Source organism: Sminthopsis crassicaudata, chromosome 2 (genome assembly GCF_048593235.1).
Source record: "Sminthopsis crassicaudata isolate SCR6 chromosome 2, ASM4859323v1, whole genome shotgun sequence".
Taxonomy (NCBI): Eukaryota; Metazoa; Chordata; class Mammalia; order Dasyuromorphia; family Dasyuridae; genus Sminthopsis; species Sminthopsis crassicaudata.
The window spans coordinates 273,621,828-273,644,166 of NC_133618.1; the positions used below are offsets into that span (position 1 = coordinate 273,621,828).

A 22,339-nucleotide genomic window follows, 5' to 3' on the forward strand; every position below is an offset into this window, starting at 1 on the left:
TTCCAGTTTTCCCAGCAGTTTTTGTCAAACAATGAATTTTTATCCCCAAAGCTGGGGTCTTTGGATTTGTCAAACATTAGATTATTATAGTTATTGACTATTTTGTCCTGTGAACATAATCTATTCCACTGATCAACTAGTCTATATCTTAGCCAATACCAAATGGTTTTGGTGACCGCTGCTTTATAATATAGTTTTAGATGTGGTATAGCTAAGCCACCTTCATTTGATTTTTTTTTTCTTCATTAGTTCCCTTGAAAGTCTTGACCTTTTGTTCTTCCAGATTAATTTTGTTGTTTTTTTTCCTAGGTCATTAAAATAGTTTTTTGGGAGTCTGATTGGTATAGCACTAAATAAATAGATTAGTTTAGGTAGGATTGTCATCTTTGTTATGTTTGCTCGCCCTATCCAAGAGCACTTAATGTTTTTCCAATTGGTTAAATCTGACTTTATTTGTGTGGAAAATGTTTTGTAGTTTTGCTCATATAGTTCCTGACTTTCCCTTGGCAGATAGATTCCAAAATATTTTATACTATCAATGGTTATTTTAAATAGAATTTCTCTTTGTATCTCTAGCTGTTGGATTTTGTTAGTGATATATAAGAATGCTGATTTTATGTGGGTTTAAATTTTTTTAAATTTATTTTATAATTATAACTTTTTTTGACAGTACATATGCATAATTTTTTTTTGCAACATTATCCCTTGTACTCCCTTCTGTTCTGAATTTTTCCCCTCCTTCCCTCTGCCCCCTCCCCTAGATGGCAGGCATTCCCATACATAATAAATATCTTATAGTATATGCTTGGTACAATATATATGTGCAGAACCGAATTTTGTTGTTGCTGTTGCAAAGGAAGAATTGTATTCAGAAGGTAAAAATAATCTGGGGAGAAAAACAAAAAAAAAAAATGCTCACAGTTGACATTTATTTCCTAGTGTTCCTTTTCTGGGTATAGCTGATTCTGTTTCATTGATCAATTGGAATTGGATTAGCTCTTCTCTGTGTTGAAGATATCTACTTCCATCAGAATACATCTTCATACAGTATCATTGTTGAAGTGTATAATGATTTCCTGGTTCTGTTCATTTCACTTAGCATCAGTTCATGTAAGTCTCTCCAAGCCTTTCTGTATTCATCCTGCTGATTATTTCTTATAGAACAATAATATTCCATAACATTCATATACCATAATTTACCCAACCATTCTCCAATTGATGGGCATCCTTTCATTTTCCAGTTTCTAGCCACTACAAAAAGGGCTGCCATACAGAAATTAGATATGGATCCACACTTAACACCATATACCAAGAGAAGATCAAAATGGGTCCATGATTTAGGCTTAAAGAATGAGATCATAAATAGATTAGAGGAACAGAGAATAGTCTACCTATCAGACCTGTGGAGGAGGAAGGAATTTATGACCAGAGGAGAATTAGAGATCATTATTGATCACAAAATAGATTTTGATTACATCAAACTAAAAAGTTTCTGTACAAACAATACTAATGCAAACAAGATTAGAAGGGAAGTAACAAATTGGGAAAATATTTTTAAAAGTAAAGGTTCTGACAAAGGTCTCATTTCCAAAATATATAGAGAACTGACCCTGATTTATAGGAAACCAAACCATTCTCTTGATAAATGGTCAAGGGATATGAACAGACAATTCTCAGATGATGAAATTGAAACTATTTCCACTCATATGAAAGAGTGTTCCAAATCACTACTGATCAGAGAAATGCAAATTAAGACAACTCTGAGATACCACTACACACCTGTCAGATTGCCTAAGATGACAGGAAAAAATAATGATGAATGTTGGAGGGGATGTGGGAAAACTGGGACACTGATACATTGTTGGTGGAGTTGTGAAAGAATCCAGCCATTCTGGAGAGCAATTTGGAACTATACCCAAAAAGTTGTCAAACTGTGCATACCCTTTGACCCAGTATTGCTGTTATTGGGATTATATCCCAAAGAAATACTAAAGAGGGGAAAGGGACCTGTATGTGCCAAAATGTTTGTGGCAGCTCTTTTTGTTGTAGCTAGAAACTGGAAGTTGAATGGATGTCCATCAATTGGAGAATGGTTGGGTAGATTGTGGTATATGAAGGTTATGGAATATTATTGCTCTGAAAGAAATGACCAGCAGGAGGAATACAGAGAGGCTTGGAGAGACTTAAATCAACTGTTGCTGAGTGAAATGAGCAGAACCAGAAGATCACTATACACTTCAACAACAATACTGTATGAGGATGTATTCTGATGGAAGTAGAAATCTTCAACATAAAGAAGATCCAACTCACTTCCAGTTGATCAATGATGGACAGAAATAACTATACCCAGAGAAGGAACACTGGGAAGCGAATGTAAATTGTTAGCACTACTGTCTATCTACCCAGGTTACTTATACCTTCGGAAGCTAATAATTAATGTGCAACAAGAAAATGGTATTTACACACATATATTGTATCTAGGTTATATTGTAACACATGTAAAATGTATGGGATTGCCTGTCATCGGGGGGAGGGAGTGGAGGGAGGGAGGGCATAATTTGGAAAAATGAATTAAAAAAAAAAAAAAGGGCTGCCATAAACATTTTGGCACATACAGGTCCCTTTCCCTTCTTTAGTATTTCCTTGGGATATAAGACCAGTAGGTCAAAGGATATGCACATTTTGATAACTTTTTGGGCATAATTCCAGATTGCTCTCCAGAATGCTTGGATTCTTTCACAACTCCACCAACAATGCATCAGTGTCCCAGTTTTCCCTATGTGGGTTTATTTTGTATCCTGCAACTTTGCTAAAGTTGTCAATTATTTCTAATAGCTTTTTAGTAAAATCTTTGGGTTTCTCTAAGTATTTCATCATATCATCTGCAAAGAGTGATAATTTGGTTTCCTCATTACCTACTCTAATTCCTTTAATCTCTTTCTCAACTCTTATTGCCAAAACTAGCATTTCTAATACAATATTGAATAGTAATGGTGATAGTGGGCAACCTGTTTCACTCCTGATCTTATTGGCAATGGTTCCAGTTTATCCCCATTACATATGATGCTTGCTGATGGTTTTAAATAGATGTTACTGACTATTTTAAGGAAAAGTCCATTTATTCCTATACTCTCAAGTGTTTTTATAGGAATGAATGTTGGATTTTATCAAATGCTTTTTCTGCATCTATTGAGATGATCATATGGTTTTTGTTAATTTGGTTATTGATATAGTCAATTATGCTAATAGTTTTCCTAATATTGAACTAGCCCTGCATTCCTGTTATAAATCCTACTTGATCATGATGTATTATCTTGGGGATGATTTTCTGTAATCTTTTTGCTAATATTTTATTTAAGATTTTTGCATCAATATTCATTTGGGGGGTTGGTCTATAATTTTCTTTCTTTGTTTTCAACCTACCTGATTTACATATCAGCACCATGTCTGTGCCATAAAAAGAATTTGATAAGAGTCCTTCATTCCCTATTTTTTCAAATAGTTTATGTAACATTGGAGTTAACTGTTCTTTAAATGTTTGGTAGAATTCACATGTAAATCCATCTGGTCCTGGGAATTTTTTTCTTAGAGAGTTGATTAATAGCTTGTTCTATTTCTTTTTCTAAAATGGGACTATTTAAGCAATCTATTTCCTCCTCTTTTAATCTGGACAGCCTATATTTTTGAAGGTAGTCATCCATTTCACTTAGATTATCAAATTTATTGGCATAAAGTTGGGCAAAGTAATTCCTAATTATTGCTCTAATTTCTGCTTCATTAGTGGAATGTTCTCCCTTTTCATTTTTAAGACTAACAATTTGATTTTCCTCTTTCCTTTTTCTAATTAAATTTACTGAAGGTTTATCTATTTTTGGTTTTTTCATAAAACCAAGTCTTAGTTTCATTCATTAATTCAATAGTTTTTTTTGCTTTCAATTTTATTAATTTCTCCTTTTAATTTTAGAATTTCAAGTTATTATTTGGGGTATTTTAATTTGCTCTTTTTCTAGCTTTTTAAGTTGCAAGCCCAATTCGTTGATTTTCTCTTTATTTTATTCAAGTAAGTCTCTAAAGATATAAAATTTCCCCTTATTATTGCTTTGGCTGCATCCCACAGATTTTAGTATGTTGTCTTATTATTTTCATTCTCTTGGATGAAATTATTGTGTCTATGATTTGCTGTTTCACCCATTCATTCTTTAGGATGAGATTATTTAGTTTCCAATTACTTTTTGGTCTATTTTCCTCTAGCTTTTTGTTGAATGTAGTTTTTATTGCATCATGATCTGAAAAGAATGCAGTTACTCTTTCTGCCTTTCTGCATTTGAATTTGAGGTCTTCATGTTCTAATATATGGTCAGTTTTTGTATAGGTTCCATGAACTGCTGAGAAGAAAGTGTACTCCTTTCTGGATCCATTCAGATTTCTCCAAGATCTATCATACCTAATTTTTCTAATATTCTATTTATCTCTTTGACTTCTTTCTTATTTATTTTGTGGTTTGAGTTAACTAATTCTGAAAGTGCAAGGTTGAGATCTCCCACTATTATAGTTTTGCTGTCTATTTCTTCTTGCATCTCTCTTAACTTCTCCTTTAGGAATTTAGATGTTAAACCATTTGGTGCATATGTTTTGTATCACTATTGCTTCATTATTTATGCTACTTTCAGCAAGGTATAGTGCCCTTATCTCTTTTAATTAGATCAATTTTTGCTTTTCATTTTTTTGATTTTGCTTGACTGATTCTTGGTGTCTTGAGTCATTCTTTCCATTTGTTCAAGTTTGATTTTTAATGAATGATTTTCTTCATTTCATGTATATTTATATTATCTCTTTACATATTGTTTAATTCTAGCAGAATGTAAACTCTTTGGGGGCAAGGGTTTTGGAGGTTTTTTAATCTTTTACCTCCAGAGTTAGTATAGTACCTTGCACCTGATAGCTGTATAATAAATGCTTACTTAATTGAACCGAATTGCTATATTTGCAAGTTAACTGGTTATTCAGGAAGTCTAATCTGTCAAGCCTTTACATGTTTATATTTTTATAAGCAAGTCGTCTCATTTATCAAAGGGAAGAATTCTTCATTTTTGTGACAATCAAAATAAAAACCATTGGATAACAAATAAAACCAATTTATTAAAATGTACTTAATAAAAAAAATTAAACCTTTCTCTTCAGTTTCCTTATCTGTAAAATGAGGCAGCTGGTTGTATGACTTTTCAGATTTTTTTTCCAGTTATAAATATGCTCCTGATACTTATACTTCATTTCTTTAGTAGTGAGCCCACTCTGTTTGCAAATCTCATCTAGGTGAATGAGTAACTCATTGATGTCACTAAGGGATGGGAAATACTGCTATCCAGTTTTTAAGCTTCTTAATTAGCCTACTCCTGAAAATTTTTATGTAAGACTTGTTCTTTTCAACCAAAGATCAAGAACAATTGTTAAAAATTTTGTTGTGTTAATTAGAAAGAGGTCATTGAAACTGTTAGAAATTCCTTCTTTAAGCCCAAATACTTTCCCATTTCTTCTTTCCCCTTTTCACCTAAGTTACATTACCCAACTTACCTTTTTTATACATAAATATGACATATCAATCTTCTATTCACAAATCTTTAGTACCTCCCTATTATTTACCGAATAGAATTTAAGTCTCTTGCCCTGCCAGAAATCCAACATGGGACTCTGTCCAGTGTGCTGGGGTCTTCCTGTAGATCCCTTGGCATTGTAGGAATACCAGTGGAGCATGAGAGTTGCCCTTTGGTTATCCTCACCCATAGGACATGATAGGTTTAGTTTATCTAATCATTTGTTTCTCTGGTTGATATCTTTCATGCTGCTTATTGGTATGCAATACTTTACTTGATAAAGAATAATATAAGATTTCCCTCAACCCTGTGGTTCTCCCTTCCATGTGTTTGTAGTAATGGTGTCACAGCGGTGGAACAAATATAAAAATGTACTAAGAATCACACAGTTTTTAGACTGTCTATAAATATTAACTTAACTATTGGTCTTCTGAAATGTGAGGGCCCCAATGACTGAGAACACATAATACTGGAATGACTAAATCATCTCAGTCTTGACATAATCATTACAATTGAAACTGGAATGCAAAAAAAGTGAAAGGATGGCTCACACTTGGGTAGGGAAATAAAGGAATGATTGAAGTGGATTCTTTTACATTTCCAGAGGCAACAAGAAGTATTTCATGAGACATTTGATGATCTTAAGCCATAAATACAGAGCAGAAATCTTTAGAGACCATATTCTTCTAGAACAGAGGTATCAAACTTGCCCAAATCAGATTAGAACGTAACTGAGAAATGTTTAACAAAACAAAAATACAACATCGCATAAATAATGTTATCTTACGCATTAGTTTTTCTAAGCTAATATGCAGTCTGCAGAGATCCATTTCTATTTGAATTTAATACCTGTGTTTTAGAAGAGATTTTAAAGAAAATGAACTAAACTTCATTTTTACTGGATTTTTCAAATTACTCTGTTTAGGAACTCCAGGATTTGTAAATATGACCTCATTTTCCTTTCTTATCTTGAGCAAAACGGACATCTTTTACTATATTGTATTATTTCTGAATTCCTATACAGCTTTGGGTAAGTAGCCTCGTAAACCAGAAGTTTTAGAAAAACTTTTCAATATGCTTATACAGATTATGATGGAAAATGTATTTAAGTAAAATTCTCAACATCTATTATAACGTTTAATAAGTCATATATATATATTTTATCTTTACAAGCCATTTCCTGGGATAATGGTCTTAGTATATGAGCTGTTCCCTAATAGTAATAGTAGCAGTAGCTAGTATTTATTTAGTGCCTACTGGCTGCCAAGAGGCCCTAAGCTAAATATTCTACAAATATTATCTCATTTGGTCCTCCCAACAATCCTAGGAAGTGAGTGCTATTATTATGCTCATTTTATATATGAAAAAACTGAGGCAAAAGAGATTAAGTAACTTGCCTGTTGTCCCACTGCTAGTGAATGTCTAAAGCTGGATTTGAACCAAGATCTTGTAGACTACAGGCCCAGTACTTTATTCATTGTACCATTTACCTATTACCTAAAATGCTTAGGACACTTGACCTTAAGGCATATTAAGGATATTGAAGGAACAGTCTAAGAACTGATTTGTATAAAATCAAAACAGCAAATAAGCTTTATATTGACCTGTGGATGCCATCTAAACAACAAGCCCAGATAATAAGAAACAGGTCAATAAAATGAAATCCTATAAATTATCTTTTAAGTAATCAGTCAACAAGCATTTATTAAGCTCCTACTATATCCCAGGCACTGCACTATCTGTTGGGGATGAAAGAAAGGCAAAAAACATGGTCCCTACTCTCAAGGAGTTTTTATTTTAATAGAGGAGTCAACCCATAAATACTGTGTGTAAAGTAGATGAAAAATCTGAGGAAAAATGCTAACAGCATGGGAGGCCAGTTAAGTCAAGGCCTGTAGAAAACGGGATTTGAGGCATCTTAAAGGAACCAATGAAGTCAAGAAGTGAAAGAAAAGTAGCAGAGAATATTCCAGGACTGGGAGCCTGCCAGTGTAAAGGTGTGAAATATCATTGGAACTACAAGTGGGCCAGAAAAGCTGCTGGACTATAGATGATGGGGAGTCAAATATCATAAGATTGGAAAGACTGGAAGAGGACAAATAGTGAAGGGTTTTAAAAACCAAACAAGATTTCATATTTGATACTGACAGTAATAGGGAGGCACTGGAATTACACACACACACATATACATACACACACGCATATATAAAATACCTACTATGTGATACAATTTGCAATTTTTGCAAACTTTTTTTTTCCTTTGCAATTTGTTTTCTCTTCTGCTTCGACATGACAAGACAAAAAGTAGGTATGGTTAAAAAAAATGTTTAGTGTATGGCCCTATCATGTGTAATAGACATATAAAGCATCCATTAGGAAAATCTGGGGGCAAACTCTTCCACTCTGAACTTCTCAAAAGAATAAATGGGAGTGATGACATTGTCCAGGTCCCTTTTTCACATCAACACTGAGAAGCAAGTCTGATTATTTAGAACTAAGGATATGAAAAGGAATTAAAGAAAAGGTGGAAGAAACAATATAAAGATAGAGAATGTTATCTAGAAATTGTTCCTTTTGTCAAAGCTAGGAAATAAAAAGACAAACTTTTTTTAGGCTAAGATATTTTCACTGGGGATTACACAAAAGTAAATCTGCAGAGATTACATGTGCTTTTGAAAAAGCTACTTTTCCTAGCCATCAAGAATTACTTTCCATTACTAATGTTTTCTTCTTGAGAAGACTATATGAAGGACTGAGATTAAAGAGATAACTAGAACTTATTTTGTTTTAGCCCTTTTGAGGCTATAGGGAAGATGCAAGGCAGAATATAGAGAGGGAAAAAAAACAACAAAAAGCAAATAGAATCGCCATCCATTAGGAAAAAAAACATTTTTGGGGAATTACATGAAAGGAAAAGCTGAGCTCCATCTGCATCAATAAAACTTGAAAATATTATTATGCTATAATAGAAATACATAAAAATAATCATAAAAAGATTATAATATATCATTTGATATATTTCAGAAATATTTATTTTAATAAATAAATGATTTTTGTTCTTATAGGGCAAATTTCACCAATCTGGAAAGTTCACAGCAATTATCCTATAGAACAGACCATCTAAATTTTTTTCTATTTGTGACCCCCTAATCATCTAAGAAATTTTTATGTGATCTCGGACATATAGGTCTATAAAATAGATACATGTCAAACATTTAATAATAAATTATAATTTCACTATGCCTATATCTAGTTGCGAGACCTTATATAGGATCATGAACCACTGTTTAAAATGGATCATAGAGTCCTCTTTGAGATTAGATAAGTGAGATATGAGGTAAATTAGATAAATGATTATCATGTTATACCTGTTATTCAAAAAAATTTTCCTGGAAAATAAGTCTGAAACATACAGAGCATATTTAGGGGTAGGTACAAACTGAAGAAGTTAGCCACCTAAAAGATATGGCTTACAGACATTAAATTAAAGAGTCATATGGGAAGAAGTCAGACAATGTTTCATATTATCACCTCACAGATATGCCAGTCTGAGATCTAATAATGAGTCCATGGTCCTACTGGATCTAGACAGCTGATTGATAAATTACTTCAACATCAGGAATCTGTTGTTTCTTTTCTTCATTGTTCATCTAAATGATTTTTAGGAGTTACTGAATGTCACTTATTCTTCTTCCTTCCTGTCTATTGTTTTCAGGACCATGGTTTGTTGGTGAAATTATCGATGGTAAAATAGGTTGCTGCTTTTCCTTTGGGGTATTTGTTGATGGGAATTTCTTTCAAGGCAGCATGACATTTATAATTGGAATTATTCAGGTAAGAGTCATGGGTTAAAATTTAGGAATCATTTTTTTCCATGAAAAAAATATTCTTCCAATAAAATATAGGATTTTTAATATAAAAGAAAAAACTAGAATAATAAATACTGTAAATTGGAGCTGGGATTATTTATATATATATATATATATATATATATACATATATATATATATATATATATATATATATATATATATATATATGTATATATATATATATATATATATACAAATAATGAGGAAGATATACAGAGAATATTTTCCCTTTTGAACAAAATGTAGCCCAAACTTATTACTGCTCAGAAAAAAATAACACATCCAAGAATGAAAACATTAGATTAATAATGATACTGACTAAAACTTACTTTCACTGAAAAAACATGCCAGCTAGAAAGATCTGAAAAACAATTATTTGCAGAATCCAGTACTGGATTTAAACTTCATGGCCTGAATCTAACTGAAGTTACCAATGTATATTATGGCATAGTTATGTAACAAGAAGGAAGCACCTTAACTTTCCTAGAAGCCCCCATTGGTGGATAAGATGATACATGAGGTCACAGTTGGGTGTGCATAAGCAAAGATTCTGTTCTTTTACTCTTGAGGAGAGTTGATAGAATCTTGTAATACCAATAATACTAAATTTTCCCTATTCTCCTTGACCAATTACATCCCAAGATGTAATTCATCCTCTTCCTTCATTAATCCTCTTTATTAGATTTACTTTTCATAGCATGCTGGCCTTTTTCAGTGACCTCTTTTTATTCACAAAATTTAATTTTTAGATAGGCAAGTAAAATTATGGTCATAATAATACTTGACCTACATATTTATTTAAAGTTTTCTTTAAAAAGAACTTAAAATATCGTTTCTGTGATCTTCATTTCTAAATATTTTTCCCTTTCCTCCTCTGCCTAATTAATAGCCCTACCTATTAGAAATAATAAATACAAGGAAAAGAATCAGTTTTACAAAACTAATTGATATATCAGTTGAATCTAGTAGTATATCTCCTTCTATAGAGTATTGCTCTCTACTTCTATAAAGAAGGCAGGTACACTTTCTCATTTTTTCATGCTTGATGATTATAATTATATAGTGTTTAGTTTCTTTGTTGTGACTGCTTTTACATTATTGTAATTAAATGTTTCTTAAAGGATATGTTGTGAGTTTTGCTAGGTGTGCCCCCAAATTATGGATGTTACATTGTAAACAGCAAATAAAGAAAAATATAAAATATAAATTTTACTTACCCCCATAGTATTATTCACAAAAGCAAATATAACTTGTCTATTATACATGTGTACTGACTTCAAAACATATTAGATCTTGAACTCACAATAAGTGTGGGTGTTCTTAACGACAAATTGCCTTTGTATAAATCTCCAACTCTTTTTGTCAGTTTAACATTCAATGTGCAAAGATTCCTCTTGGCCAAAAAGACAAAAACAAAAAACCCAACTACTTTGCCAGGAAAAAAGAATGAGCATTGATTATATACCTACTATGTGCCAGGCGCTATGCTATATACTTGACAGATACTTCACTTGATCCTCACAACTTTTCAAATTAGGTGCTGTTCTAATGCCCATTTTATAGTTGGGGAAACTGAGAGAGGTTAAATGATTTGTGCAGGGTTCACTTAGTAAGAAGCCGAGATGGGATTTGAACTCAGGTCTTCTGATCCTAGGCACAATCCTCTATCCATTAGATCTGCTTAATTCTCTCAGTTGCTTCCTTATTTAGCCCGGTGCCACTATCACTGAAAAGCAGTTACTATATGTTTAAACTAAGAAACATAATTTATGCATATGTTTGAATTGAGAAATTCTAAAAGTTAAATTTTATTTGGAAATCTGTGAGATAGCAATTACATTGAGATTTAGTGGTTGAATATGGGTTATATTGTGCTGAAAACCTGCAACCATTTATGGAGCACCTATTTATGATATGTAATTATTTTCACTATTATTTTAAAATAACTTATTAGTGTCTTTTGTTTTTACATGCCTAAAAGTCCTGGGTATATTCTACCATGCTAATCCAGAATACAACTCTCTTATAACAAGGGGAAATAGTTTAGCAAAAAACCTCAAAACAAAACAAAACTACAAACCCCCCAAAATGCAAAAATTCAAACGCAATATAATGACTATGGCTGATAATGTATGTCAATTTTCCATTTTTCTTTTGTTGTCCTCTGCCTCTCTGAAGAGGGAAATATATTTCATTATAGGTTGTCTGGGATCATTATAACATTTTCAGTTACTCAGAGTGAAGCTTTGCATCTGTAAACAAAGTATTTAAAGATAACATATGTTGGGCAAGTCACTTTACCCCAAGTGCTTCAGCAAAAAACAAACAAAAAAGATACTTATGCTCCAGGGAAGAAAGCATTTACCACACAAATCAAGAATTACTGGTTCTTTAGTTGCATTATTAACTTCCCTTTTTCTGTATTCTCTTTACTGAAGGTATTGAACAAGAAAAAGAGATCTAACAGTTCTTAGATAATAAGAGCCACTAGCTATTAAAACCCAAGGATAGATGCTTATGAAAGTTGTTGAAGCAAATACCAAGCAACTTATAAAGCTTATCCAGAAAAATTATCCTGAAAGCAGAGGGACTTTTCTTACTCTTACTTTCTGTACTTTTTCCATACCTAAGCTCATCCACCACATAGAAGTGAAGAGAGACTAAACACTTGGAAGTGCTACCCAATGTGACTTGAGGGACTGCCCCCTCCTAAACAAGATCTCTCCTTATCCACCTTTCTCAGGAGAATGCAAACTCCTTGAGAGCTTTTGAGAATTTTATTGCCATGTGCTGACAATTGTTCTGTTTCCTTTCCTAGATATTGCTTTTTAATATACCCCTTTTGATCTATCTGTGCTGGACCTTATTGCTGCGGTGCCAGGGTTACATCTTTTCCTCTCACCTCAAGGGAAGATATCACAAGGTTCTACCTGTTCATATGCTCATGCTGCTGTTCTATGCATGCCAAATTGGTAGCTGTTACTTGCTCGGGAAGGCCTATGGCACCGTGGCCCTTCTCTTCTCCCCCATGTATGCCTGGTTGGCGGTGTTTGTCCCAATTCTTATTCGTTGGGCATGGATCCTGAATCCCGGTGAACTCAGATCCTTTTCAGTGGAACTCAAAAACTTTATGACCTCCCAGAGCCAATGACCGAAGTGCAGCGGCGCAAAGCTTGGGCCCTCTACTGACGCCGCCCCCGCCGGCGCTTGGGGTCCCAGCCGCCCTCTGGGGAGGCCGCCCGGAGGAGCCGCGCCCGAAGCGGATGAGAAGGTCGGTTGGCCCTGATGCTTAGAGCTTCGAATCGCATTTGGTGGGCTACGTGCTGCTTCTCTGAATGAACCTTCAAAAAACGGCCCCTAATTAACGCTGTGATTGCCGATTTTTGCTGCTTATTCCTCATCGAAGCAAAGGGATGAATTGAATTTTGTGGAATGAAAATGCCCCATTGGGAGGGCGCCTCCCGGATTGGAGGCTTGTTGGAAGGGGTGGTGCCGGAGTCCGGACCCCGGAATCTAGGACCCGGCCTCCTGCCTTGCGCTCGCCCCGTGGACTGTTGATGGTTTGATTGAATTTCAGGTTTTGTAGGGTCTCTGCCGCCAGTGGTGGGGTTGTTTTAAACTAATCAAATAAATGGATAAAGTGTTTGCGGTCCAGAGCAGTATCTCGGCCTAGGGGCGGGAGGCAAAAGGGGAGGGAGTGCAAACATTGGTCACCTGGCGTTCCAGACACGCCCTGGCAGTCGGCGGACAGCCTCCCGCGGTCCCCTGCAGGGCCGGCTTCTCAATCGGTTGCCGGAAGCGGGCAGAGGGCCGCCGGAAATCTAGCATTTGGCTTCCGGAAGTTGAAGGCGTTCTCCCGGAGCGTCGACTGTGTGGCCGCTGGTGTCTCAGAGCTCGACGCGATGGATCTTGGGGCGGCGGGACCGAGCCCGGAGGACCCCGTGGCGCAGCTGCGGAGGCTCGTCGGGACGCTGCGCTCCTTACTGCCGCGGGTGCGGGGTGAGGACCCGGGCCGGGAGTGGGGTCGCGGCCGCGGCAGGAGAGAGCTGGGGCTGCGGGGAAGAGGGGAAGGAAGGTCTTTTCCCTCCCTCTCACACGACCTGCCCCGTGTCTCCGCAGACGGCGAGGCCAGGGAGACCATGGAGGTGTTCGATGCACACAGATTTTGGGACAAGCTCGGTGAGTGAGGTTCTCCCCAGACGTTTGGGGAGCCCGCGTCTGGCATCAGGAAGATCCCCTTGCCCGTCATTCCCGCGACACTGACAGACCCACCGACCGGCGGGGAAACTGAGTCGTCGTCCTCCTCGCCGGTGCCTGGGGTGGGCCGGAGCGTCCCCGGGATGAGAAATGTGCTGGAGGAGGGCGTGCTACGGGGTTATCGGCCGGGAGCAGCCCCGACTTCTGCGGCCTTATCGGTGCCAGTTGCACTTTCCGCGCTGCCCCCACTCCATTGACCCTTTCCTTCCCCTAGGGCAGAGGGCCCTGGCGGTGTCCCAGGAAGCCACGAAGCTGAGCCTGGCCTTCGCAAGACCTCCCCTGCCTTCCCCAGAGGTGGGTCTGTCGGGGGTGCTTCGGGTGCTTCCCACTCTGCCTCTGCTCTTACCCACTGCTCTCAGTTCTTTTCTCTAAGACCAAAGAGAGCAGAGGACCAGAGCCGAGTACCAAATCCTGGGTAAGGTTACCCACAAGTTCCCTGCCTTCCCCCTCTTTTTCATTTCCACGGAAGTAAATTTCTGTATTGTAATGTCAAGAAACGATGGGGTTTTTCCCACCTCCCTGCACTGACTGATGAGCTTGTCTGTATGTTCCAGTCCGGCCAGCAGTGAGTTGAGATGATGCTCGTGAAAGTACTTGAGTTCTTTGGAGAAAAAAGCAGACTATCCCCCAGAAAATTACCTATTCTTTTTAAAAACCCTTGATGGTGCAGTGGTAAAATCCTAAAGACAATATGATGTTATTTTCCACAGAGACTCATTGTAGTGTTTTTCTTCACTCTGGGGTGGAAATGAAAAATAGGATTTTGTTGGCAGTCTGTTCTAGTGGCACATCTCCATGCACAGTGCGAGGTGGGGGGTGTGCACATGCCGGTGCACTCGCTTGTATTCTAATCGTTATTTGTTTTAATATATAAGTTTCTAGAAGTTTATATCTTTAATTTGAATTGCTTTACTTGCAGGAGCTTACAAAATAGATTTGGTATATGTTCTTGAAATGCAATATAATATGTTAAGTAAATGGAGGAGAAAGAAAGAATTAAATATTTTATTCTGATTAGCAAACTTAGTATGCACTGGGTGCTAATGTGAAAGAATTATAGCCTTGAATTAAATTTGTGTAGTATAGAATTAAGAAGAGGGAATCACCAAAGACTCACTGTGGGAAATTAGACAAAAGAAATGTTGGGTCCATTCTAGTCATCTTTAGATTTAAGTTGAATGTGCCATTCAGAATTTGGTATGGGCAGTCCAGAGTAGGCGCCAGCATTCAGGAATAGTGTTAACTCTTTCTCTTCCATACAAGAGGTTTTGTCTATGGGGGTGAATGGGTGTCCAATGTCCAAACCTCAGTATATGATAGGTGATCAGTGAATGCTTGTTAGATGATGGTGAAGTTGATGTGAACCTTTGCTCTTTTTTTTTCATCATGTCACTCTTAATTTTTCATTTCGGAATGGATCTCTGTTTTATTGTAGGACTGCAGAATACTCTGTGAAAGTATCCAGAATGCTGTGTTGGCAGAGGTTTCTGCATACTACTGGCTTCCCAAAGACCAAGGTAACCTGCTTTGCATACTCAAGTACTCAAGATATAATTTTTGAATGAGTGAGTAAACATTCTTGTATGATTCTTTTGCCAGATCTCCTTTTGCACATAATACTGCCACTTCTCTAAACAGAGAAAAATACCAAATTAATGAGGGTTGATGAATAGTGGGAAGGACAAGGCATACCATATGGGCAGCATAGGTACTGCTCAGTATCTTGCAGCATATAGACTTTCATGTAGAGGAAAATAATTTCTCCCTAAAAGACCTCTCAGATCCTTAAAGCTTGGCTTTGGTTGCAGGTATCACATTGCGAAAAATGGTTCGAGACACTGTTGTGGATGTAGTGGAGGGGATGGCCCAACTTGCGGAGGTGATTGTTAAAGCTCGACCTCAATGGTAATGACCTGGTTCTGGTTGTCACTTGGGGAGGAATGAAAACCCTGTGAGTCTCCTTTTGGACATCAGTATGGGACAGGCAGGAAGGATGCTTTTTAGAAGATAGGATTGGAGTTATTGATATCCTCATTGTTTTTTCTCTTCAGCATATCACATGAGTATCTCATATCAACTGGCAGTATCTGGGAAACCTGTGACCAGGTGTCTCACCTTCCAAAAGGTGAGTGTGTTGATTATTTTCAGCTGTATGAGAGGGAATTTTTACTCTTCACATGTTGCTTCCATTTCTGTAGCATTCCTAATGTATCCCAGATTTAAAACAAGTATGAGAATTTTAAATAATTAGCCATGACTGCAAAAATTAGAAAAAGAAAAATTGGTATTGTATCTGTCTTCTCAATTATCATTTCCTTTCTCATTGCCCCAAAATACCTTCCCCCTTCTATTCAGATTCCATTAGGGAATTTTTCTATTTGTGGAGGATTTGGGGTACATGTACTTAATTTTACTCATAGATGATGTCAGGAGCACTGCTGACACAGCCATTAAATAGAATAAATATTTCTGATGAGACATTCGGCTAAAACAAGTGGTTTTCAGATGTGTCTTTATTTAATCATTTCAGCTCTTCTTGGGGATGAGAAAGACTTTTATTTTGATACCAAAAAAAAATGTTTATCAGTAGAAAGAGTTTTACATTCAAATTCAATAATCTTTTGTTAAATACAAACCCCTTTATTTGATTCTGGGGAAAATTTAAAGATTACATGAAACAGGGCTCTAGTCCTCTTAGAATTTATAATTAATTAAGACCATGAGATACATCTAACATCCCCTTATTAATATGACAAGCACATTTTCCCAGAGAAGGTGGCATTTGATTTGGGCTTTTAAAAATGGACAGGAATTTATAGGCAAAGGAGGGCAGGAAAAGTGTTACCAACATAGTTGAATAATGAGAGAAAAAGAAGAGAAACGGGAAAGCATGAAAAGGGACAGATGGCAAGTAGTTCAGTTTAGCTAGTGGAGAGTGTGTACAGATAAGCATTATGGGAGAAGACTGGAAAGGAGAGGCTGGCACCAAATAGTTTTAAGTCTGAGAATGCCAGGGGCAGAGTTTGGCATTCATCTCATTCGTATTAAAGAGCTACTAGTGGAAGATTGTTGAGTCAGAAAAGACAAGATCAGATCTAAGCCTAAGAAAGATGATGCTAGTGGCAGTATGAAGGACAAAATGGGGGAGGGGAAGATTTGTTATTAGACTAGTGAAGTGATTAGCTTGGGTGACTCATGGGATGTAAGCATACTGGGCCTGGAGTCCAGAAGACCTGAGTTCAAATCCTGTTCATACACTTAACTAGCTATATGACTCTGGGCAAGTCACTTAATCCATTTGCCTCAATCCACTGGATTTTTGCTAGATGGGAAGAGTTAGACACAAATTGGATATGACTAAATGACAACTAGAGTGACCAAGGTAGAGCTAGAGGTAAAGGGAAAGGTGTGAGATATATGCTAATCTAAAATCATGTTACCTGGTGCCTTGTAAGAAGTGAGAGAAAGAAGGAAGTTAAGAGAGCACCAAGCTTTCAAATATGGTGTTGTCACTGACCAGTTAATGACACTGAACTATTTATCCTCTCCTTATAGCTGCTACAATTGGGGAAATTATCACTGGTTGTCCTAAATAAGATGATAATTCATTGGGTTGTTTTTCTAATTTGGGTTTCTCTTAATTCTGCTCATAGATAACAAAGCAGCAACCCTTTTAATGCTGGCTTCATATCTGAGGGTAGTGAAGGATGCACTTGAGGAAATGGAGCAGGTAAGGGGATTCAAGCATCCCTGCCAAGTCATTGGAAAACAACCTCAAGGTTAATAGATGAATGGAAATCATATAGCTTCAAAGTGAGGCTATTTCCTAAATATTAACTGAATTAATCTTAATCCTGTTTTCATTCTGTTGCCTATGTTATCCTATGTTCCACGGTTTGCTTAATTTATGACCTAATTTCATTATCACTAATTATAACAGCAGGTTAGTAGTACTTCATTATCTCATTTGATCCTCATAATAATCTTTTTTATAACAAAAAGATAGCATAACTATACCCATTTCATGGATCAAGAAACTGAGGCTCAGAGAGATTAAATGATATGCCTAGAGTCATGTAGCTAGTGAATGGTAAAGCCAGGATTTGTATCTAGTACTTTTTCTACTGAAACTTAGTTTGTGAATTTGACAATAGCATAATTGCTTAGATTTATAACATCTTAGAGTAGACAGCAGTTTGAGAAGTTTGGTTTGTTTTTTTTTGTTGTTGTTGTTTATTTTGATAATGACTAGACATAAATTTGGTTCTCAATGGGTGGGCCAAACCAAGAGAACCAGATGCCTTTTCCTCTGAAAATTTAAATTTAATATGATAGTTGGGTGTCCAGATTTAAAACATTGTCTTCCAGGCACAGGGGGACAATGGAGATCCTTACAGTGACATCTTGGAAGATGATGAATTGGGATCTCGGGGTAATAGGGACACATATTGGTCAGAAGAAGACCAGCAGCTCTTAGCCCCATGTATGGGACTGATGAAAGCCTCTAAAGCTTGCCTCAAGAAAGTGAGGTCTTCGGTGGAAACTCATGGGAAGACAGTTGTGGCGGATCAAGTTGCCCAGCTAGATGACATTGTAGACATTTCCAATGAAATCAGCCCTAGGTAAGTCTTCAGCTTGAGATAATTGACTTATTCATCTTTTATTGTCCTCTACATTTCTTCACTCTCCCCGCACCAATCTTCATAACACAAATTAGACTCTAGCTTAAATTCAGCTATTTACTGGTTTCCAAATCTTCTGCAAACTACATCCCCTTGCTTTTGTTTGTGTTGTTCCTATTCCCTAAAAGACTCTAATCTTCTACTTTGCCTTCTTGCATTGTCTTCAGTGTTTTTTTCAGCATATCACATAAGTACCTCATCACCTGGCAATAACTAAGGAAACAATCTTCTATAACTAAACTGATTTGAGAAATGTTGTTTAAGCACTGTTTAAATCTCCCTTTCCTTTATGAATTTTGCAGTCACTTGTGTATTCATCTTCCCTAATAGACTCATTAAGCCAAATGAGTAGATGAGTTAATGAGTAGAACACTAGCCTTGGAATCATGAAGAACTGAATACATATAGCTCACTATGTTATGTATTAGCTTTTTTTTTTTTTTTTTTTTTTTTTTTTTTTTTTGGAGGCTGGGGTTAAGTGACTTGCCCAGGGTCACACAGCTAGGATCAGATTTGAACTCGGGTCCTCCTGAATTCAGGGCTGGTGCTCTATCCACTGCGCCACCTAGCTGCCCCCTATGTATTAGCAAGTCGCTTATGTTTGTGTGTTTGAGGCAACTCCCCTATTGGCCTCCATTTGCCCTGTATTATTGAAGTTACAGATCAATGGTTTTCACCCATCTTCCTTTCCTGAGTGTAAATAGATATTTGTTGAATGAATATATGAATGTAATTTGATTTATAGAAACATTAGCACCCTGGATTCTGCTTGGAATGTCATCTCCCATTTCTTTGGTGGATCAAACACTTTTCCTCTAAAATGCAAATTGATGGGGGCGATAGCCCCTTGATATTCCTTGTTTGATCCCCAACTCCATTTGGGGCTTGGACCTTGGATACAAGATCTGGTCAAACTAGTTTGGGCTATCTGAGCTGGCTGGGGTTTTACAGCCCCCATTCTAATCTGCTCAGATAAACCAAATGCCATCAGGAAATTCCTTTTCAGGAAGAGACTTCTGTCTCTCCCCAAAAGATAATAAGAGAATCTTTTTTTCTTATTTACATCACTCTCTGGAACCTCCTTACATCACTGCATCTGAATGATTGTGCTCTTGTATAAAACAGAGTCCTCAAAAATCTATTCTTTGCAAAATTGGCCTTGTACCATGCAGTTATTTTGCCCACCGGCTCTCCGGCTCTCAGGTGTTTCCATTCTAATCAATAAAGACTTTGTTTCCATACAACATTAAGTAGCAAATTCCTTTGCTGCCGAATCCTGCCTTTGGTTACTTTGGGGAAGGAAGGAGAGAGAGAAAAGGAACTGGCCCATCTTGGTTTAGACCTCAGTTTACTCCTCATCACAAATGAAATATTTGCACCTACAAATAGATTGCTGGCACATACTATATGTTTGATAGTTATGTTTTGAGCTTAGTTGCATCTTACTAGGAGCTCTGAAAGAATTCTCATGCGTTTGTGTTTTTAGGTAACAGAGGCAATAGATTGAGGGGAAAAGCCTCCTGACTAAGCCTGATTTGTTCTTTTTTGTAAGAATGTTTGTTTACCAGTCACCCTTTGGGGCTTGTCCCTGTGTTTTCAGTTTTGCCCTTAATGACTCCTTTCTTTTTGCATCTAGTGTAGATGAGTTGGCTCTGAGCATGTATCCACCTTTGAACCGGATGTCTGTGCGACTCAATGTAAGTATTTACACTGGAGGAGCAGCTATAGACTCAGCAGACATTCATTCTAGTTCTCTGTAGGGTTTTATCAAAGGGACAGTGTGTTGGTTCATGACTAGCAGGTATCAGTAGCTCCTTCCAGCATAGGTTTCCAGTTTGAAAATTAAGAAGAAAACTGTTAACAGATTGAGTGCAGATTTCTTTTTCATAAACCCAACTTGATTATTGATCAAAAAAAAAAAAAAAACATACTACATAACAAGTTAGTTTTTTATATAATCCTTATTTTATTCTTTGTATGTTGAAATGTTAATGTTTGTAAATGATCATTAAATTCTCAATAAAAAAGAAAATAACAAGTCATTTTCAAAAAAAGTACTAGAGACAGTAAAGTCTGCATTTAAAACAATCCTAGCCTTTCCATAAAGCTTTATTGTATTCAGGGGGACAGTTAAGAAAGGGGAAAGAGTTTGAATTCCATGCTGCTTCAGGAACATTCTTAAGCATTGGCTCTTTTGGCACTTGGTCATCTATTTTTTACTTGACTAGACAGAAATAAGTATTCTGAAAGAAATAAAGTACTCTGAAAGAGAATTTCTGGTAAATAGTTTGACCATTTAAGCCAAGACTTTTAAAAACTGTATTTTGACTATATTTCTAAAAATGGAAGGAAGAATTGAGTTTTCTTGTTCTCTCCACACATATAATTATAGTTGCTAATGGCTACTGTTAGAAGAGTGAAATTGTCATTATCTTAAGTTCACAAAATTATTTTACAAATGTTGAATTATTTAAAAATTTTCATGTAATTTAAAAAAATCTTTGTACCTTCTTATTTCTTAATTTTCTTCTAATTCTTTGGTAGTTTTAAAATGTATAGAATTTGTTATATGTGCTCATCTCATGTTACCTTGGTATTGGTGCTTGTGAAAATTCTGTGTGTTAATGATAAAATGTGGGAATACCAGTCATCTCACCTGACAGCTGTGCATGTATTCCTGGCTGTACTGAAAGGCTGACCCTTTGTGATTTAACTCACTCCTATATATTTCTCCTTTCACTCTACTTTTCTTTTCTGCTGAGAGAATGAACTGTTTCTCTGCTTTTCATTTATAGGCTGCAAAACTTGCATCTGTGCTAAAAAAGGTTCTTGAAATCACAAAGTAAGTATGAATTTCCAAACCCTCTTAGAGTATGTGGGAGGGTTGGAAGCCATCTTCTTTCAGCTACATAACTTTAATTTCTGTGAACAGTTAATGGTAGACTTGAACTGTGCAGAAAAGCTGTCCTATTGTGAGCCTATTTGGCATCTTGCTTCCCCAAAAAGTGTTTAGGAAAGGTTATTTAAGGGTAGGCTATCTCTTAAAACTACTATGAATTCAATTTCTTCCTCTCTCCACACTCTTCAGGGCAAGTCACGTGTGTCCCCATGAAGAAGAAAACTGGATCCAGTTTCTCTCAAGTGCCATTGATCACAATATGGATAAAATCAAGAACCTTACCCAAGGTGAACTCTGAGCCTTCTTTCTCTCATGGTGCCAACCAGTTTCTGATGTCAGCTGTTATGGGGGAGTCAGCAAGCCTCCGGGATCAGGAGAGCTGTAGACTGCGCTCACAGAAGGCCATGTCCAAAAAAGCCTTTGAGTAACCAAAACTCTTAAATGTGTGCAAGCCATTGAGTGGGATGCTTTTTATGGGCAGAAACAAAAGATGATTATATCCACTCCTACTTATGCCACTTGGATTCCTGAAGAGCTTTATCCTGTATATTCTTTATATACAATAAAATGGTTTTGTTTGTTTCTGGAGGTGACACTGGGTCTGTAATGGCAGTTCTCCTATGAAAACATCAGTCAACAAGTATTTATTTATTAAGTGCCTGCTGTGTGCCAGGCACTATTCTAGGCCCTGAGGATACAGATTTAAAAAAAGATGAAACAATCCTTGCTTCCAAGGAGTTTATATTTTTCTTCCATGTAAGATCAGAGCATGCTGACACCTTTATCCAAAGCACTTCAATTGCTCTGCTGTATTGAGCTCTTAATGGAATCACCATTCACTGTAACTAGTACTACAGAAGACCTAGGACTCGATGTGTGTGTGTACTTCATTTGCTGATGCAGATGGTGACCCTTCTGTGCTCTGGTGTATTGCCCCCATGCCTCTACTTTGTATCCCCACCCCCCCCAAAAAAAGAGTGTGTGGTCACCCATTTTCTCTTTCCAAACTTAGCTTGGCTGGTCTTTGGATGACAGTCA

At 36.8% G+C, this 22,339-nt stretch overlaps 2 protein-coding genes across 7 annotated transcripts in view; both read left to right on the forward strand.

The window, feature by feature from the left end:
- TMEM62 (transmembrane protein 62) overlaps window positions 1-13,108 on the forward strand; it is a 51,840-nt gene extending 38,732 nt beyond the window's left edge. For all 5 annotated transcript variants that reach the window (XM_074289414.1, XM_074289413.1, XM_074289415.1 and 2 more), the window contains 3 exons: window positions 6,517-6,621; window positions 9,307-9,425; window positions 12,282-13,108. In XM_074289414.1, coding sequence (XP_074145515.1) covers window positions 6,517-6,621; window positions 9,307-9,425; window positions 12,282-12,614 — 557 coding nt within the window. In that variant the 3' untranslated portion in view covers window positions 12,615-13,108. The remainder of the gene's footprint in view (window positions 1-6,516; window positions 6,622-9,306; window positions 9,426-12,281) is intronic.
- Window positions 13,109-13,172: 64 nt separating this feature from the next.
- Window positions 13,173-21,894, forward strand: CCNDBP1 (cyclin D1 binding protein 1). 2 transcript variants are annotated; one of them, XM_074289420.1, is made up of 11 exons: window positions 13,173-13,462; window positions 13,583-13,642; window positions 13,935-14,014; window positions 15,156-15,237; window positions 15,529-15,625; window positions 15,772-15,845; window positions 17,374-17,450; window positions 18,089-18,342; window positions 20,039-20,099; window positions 21,198-21,244; window positions 21,491-21,894. In XM_074289420.1, exons 1-11 carry the CDS (start codon window positions 13,366-13,368, stop codon window positions 21,597-21,599), a joined length of 1,038 nt encoding a protein of 345 aa, XP_074145521.1. In that variant the 5' UTR covers window positions 13,173-13,365; the 3' UTR covers window positions 21,600-21,894. The 2 variants fall into 2 exon arrangements, with proteins under 2 accessions (XP_074145521.1, XP_074145520.1); XM_074289419.1 differs by having other exon boundaries at window positions 13,296-13,462; window positions 13,940-14,014.
- The last annotated feature ends 445 nt before the right edge of the window (window positions 21,895-22,339 follow it).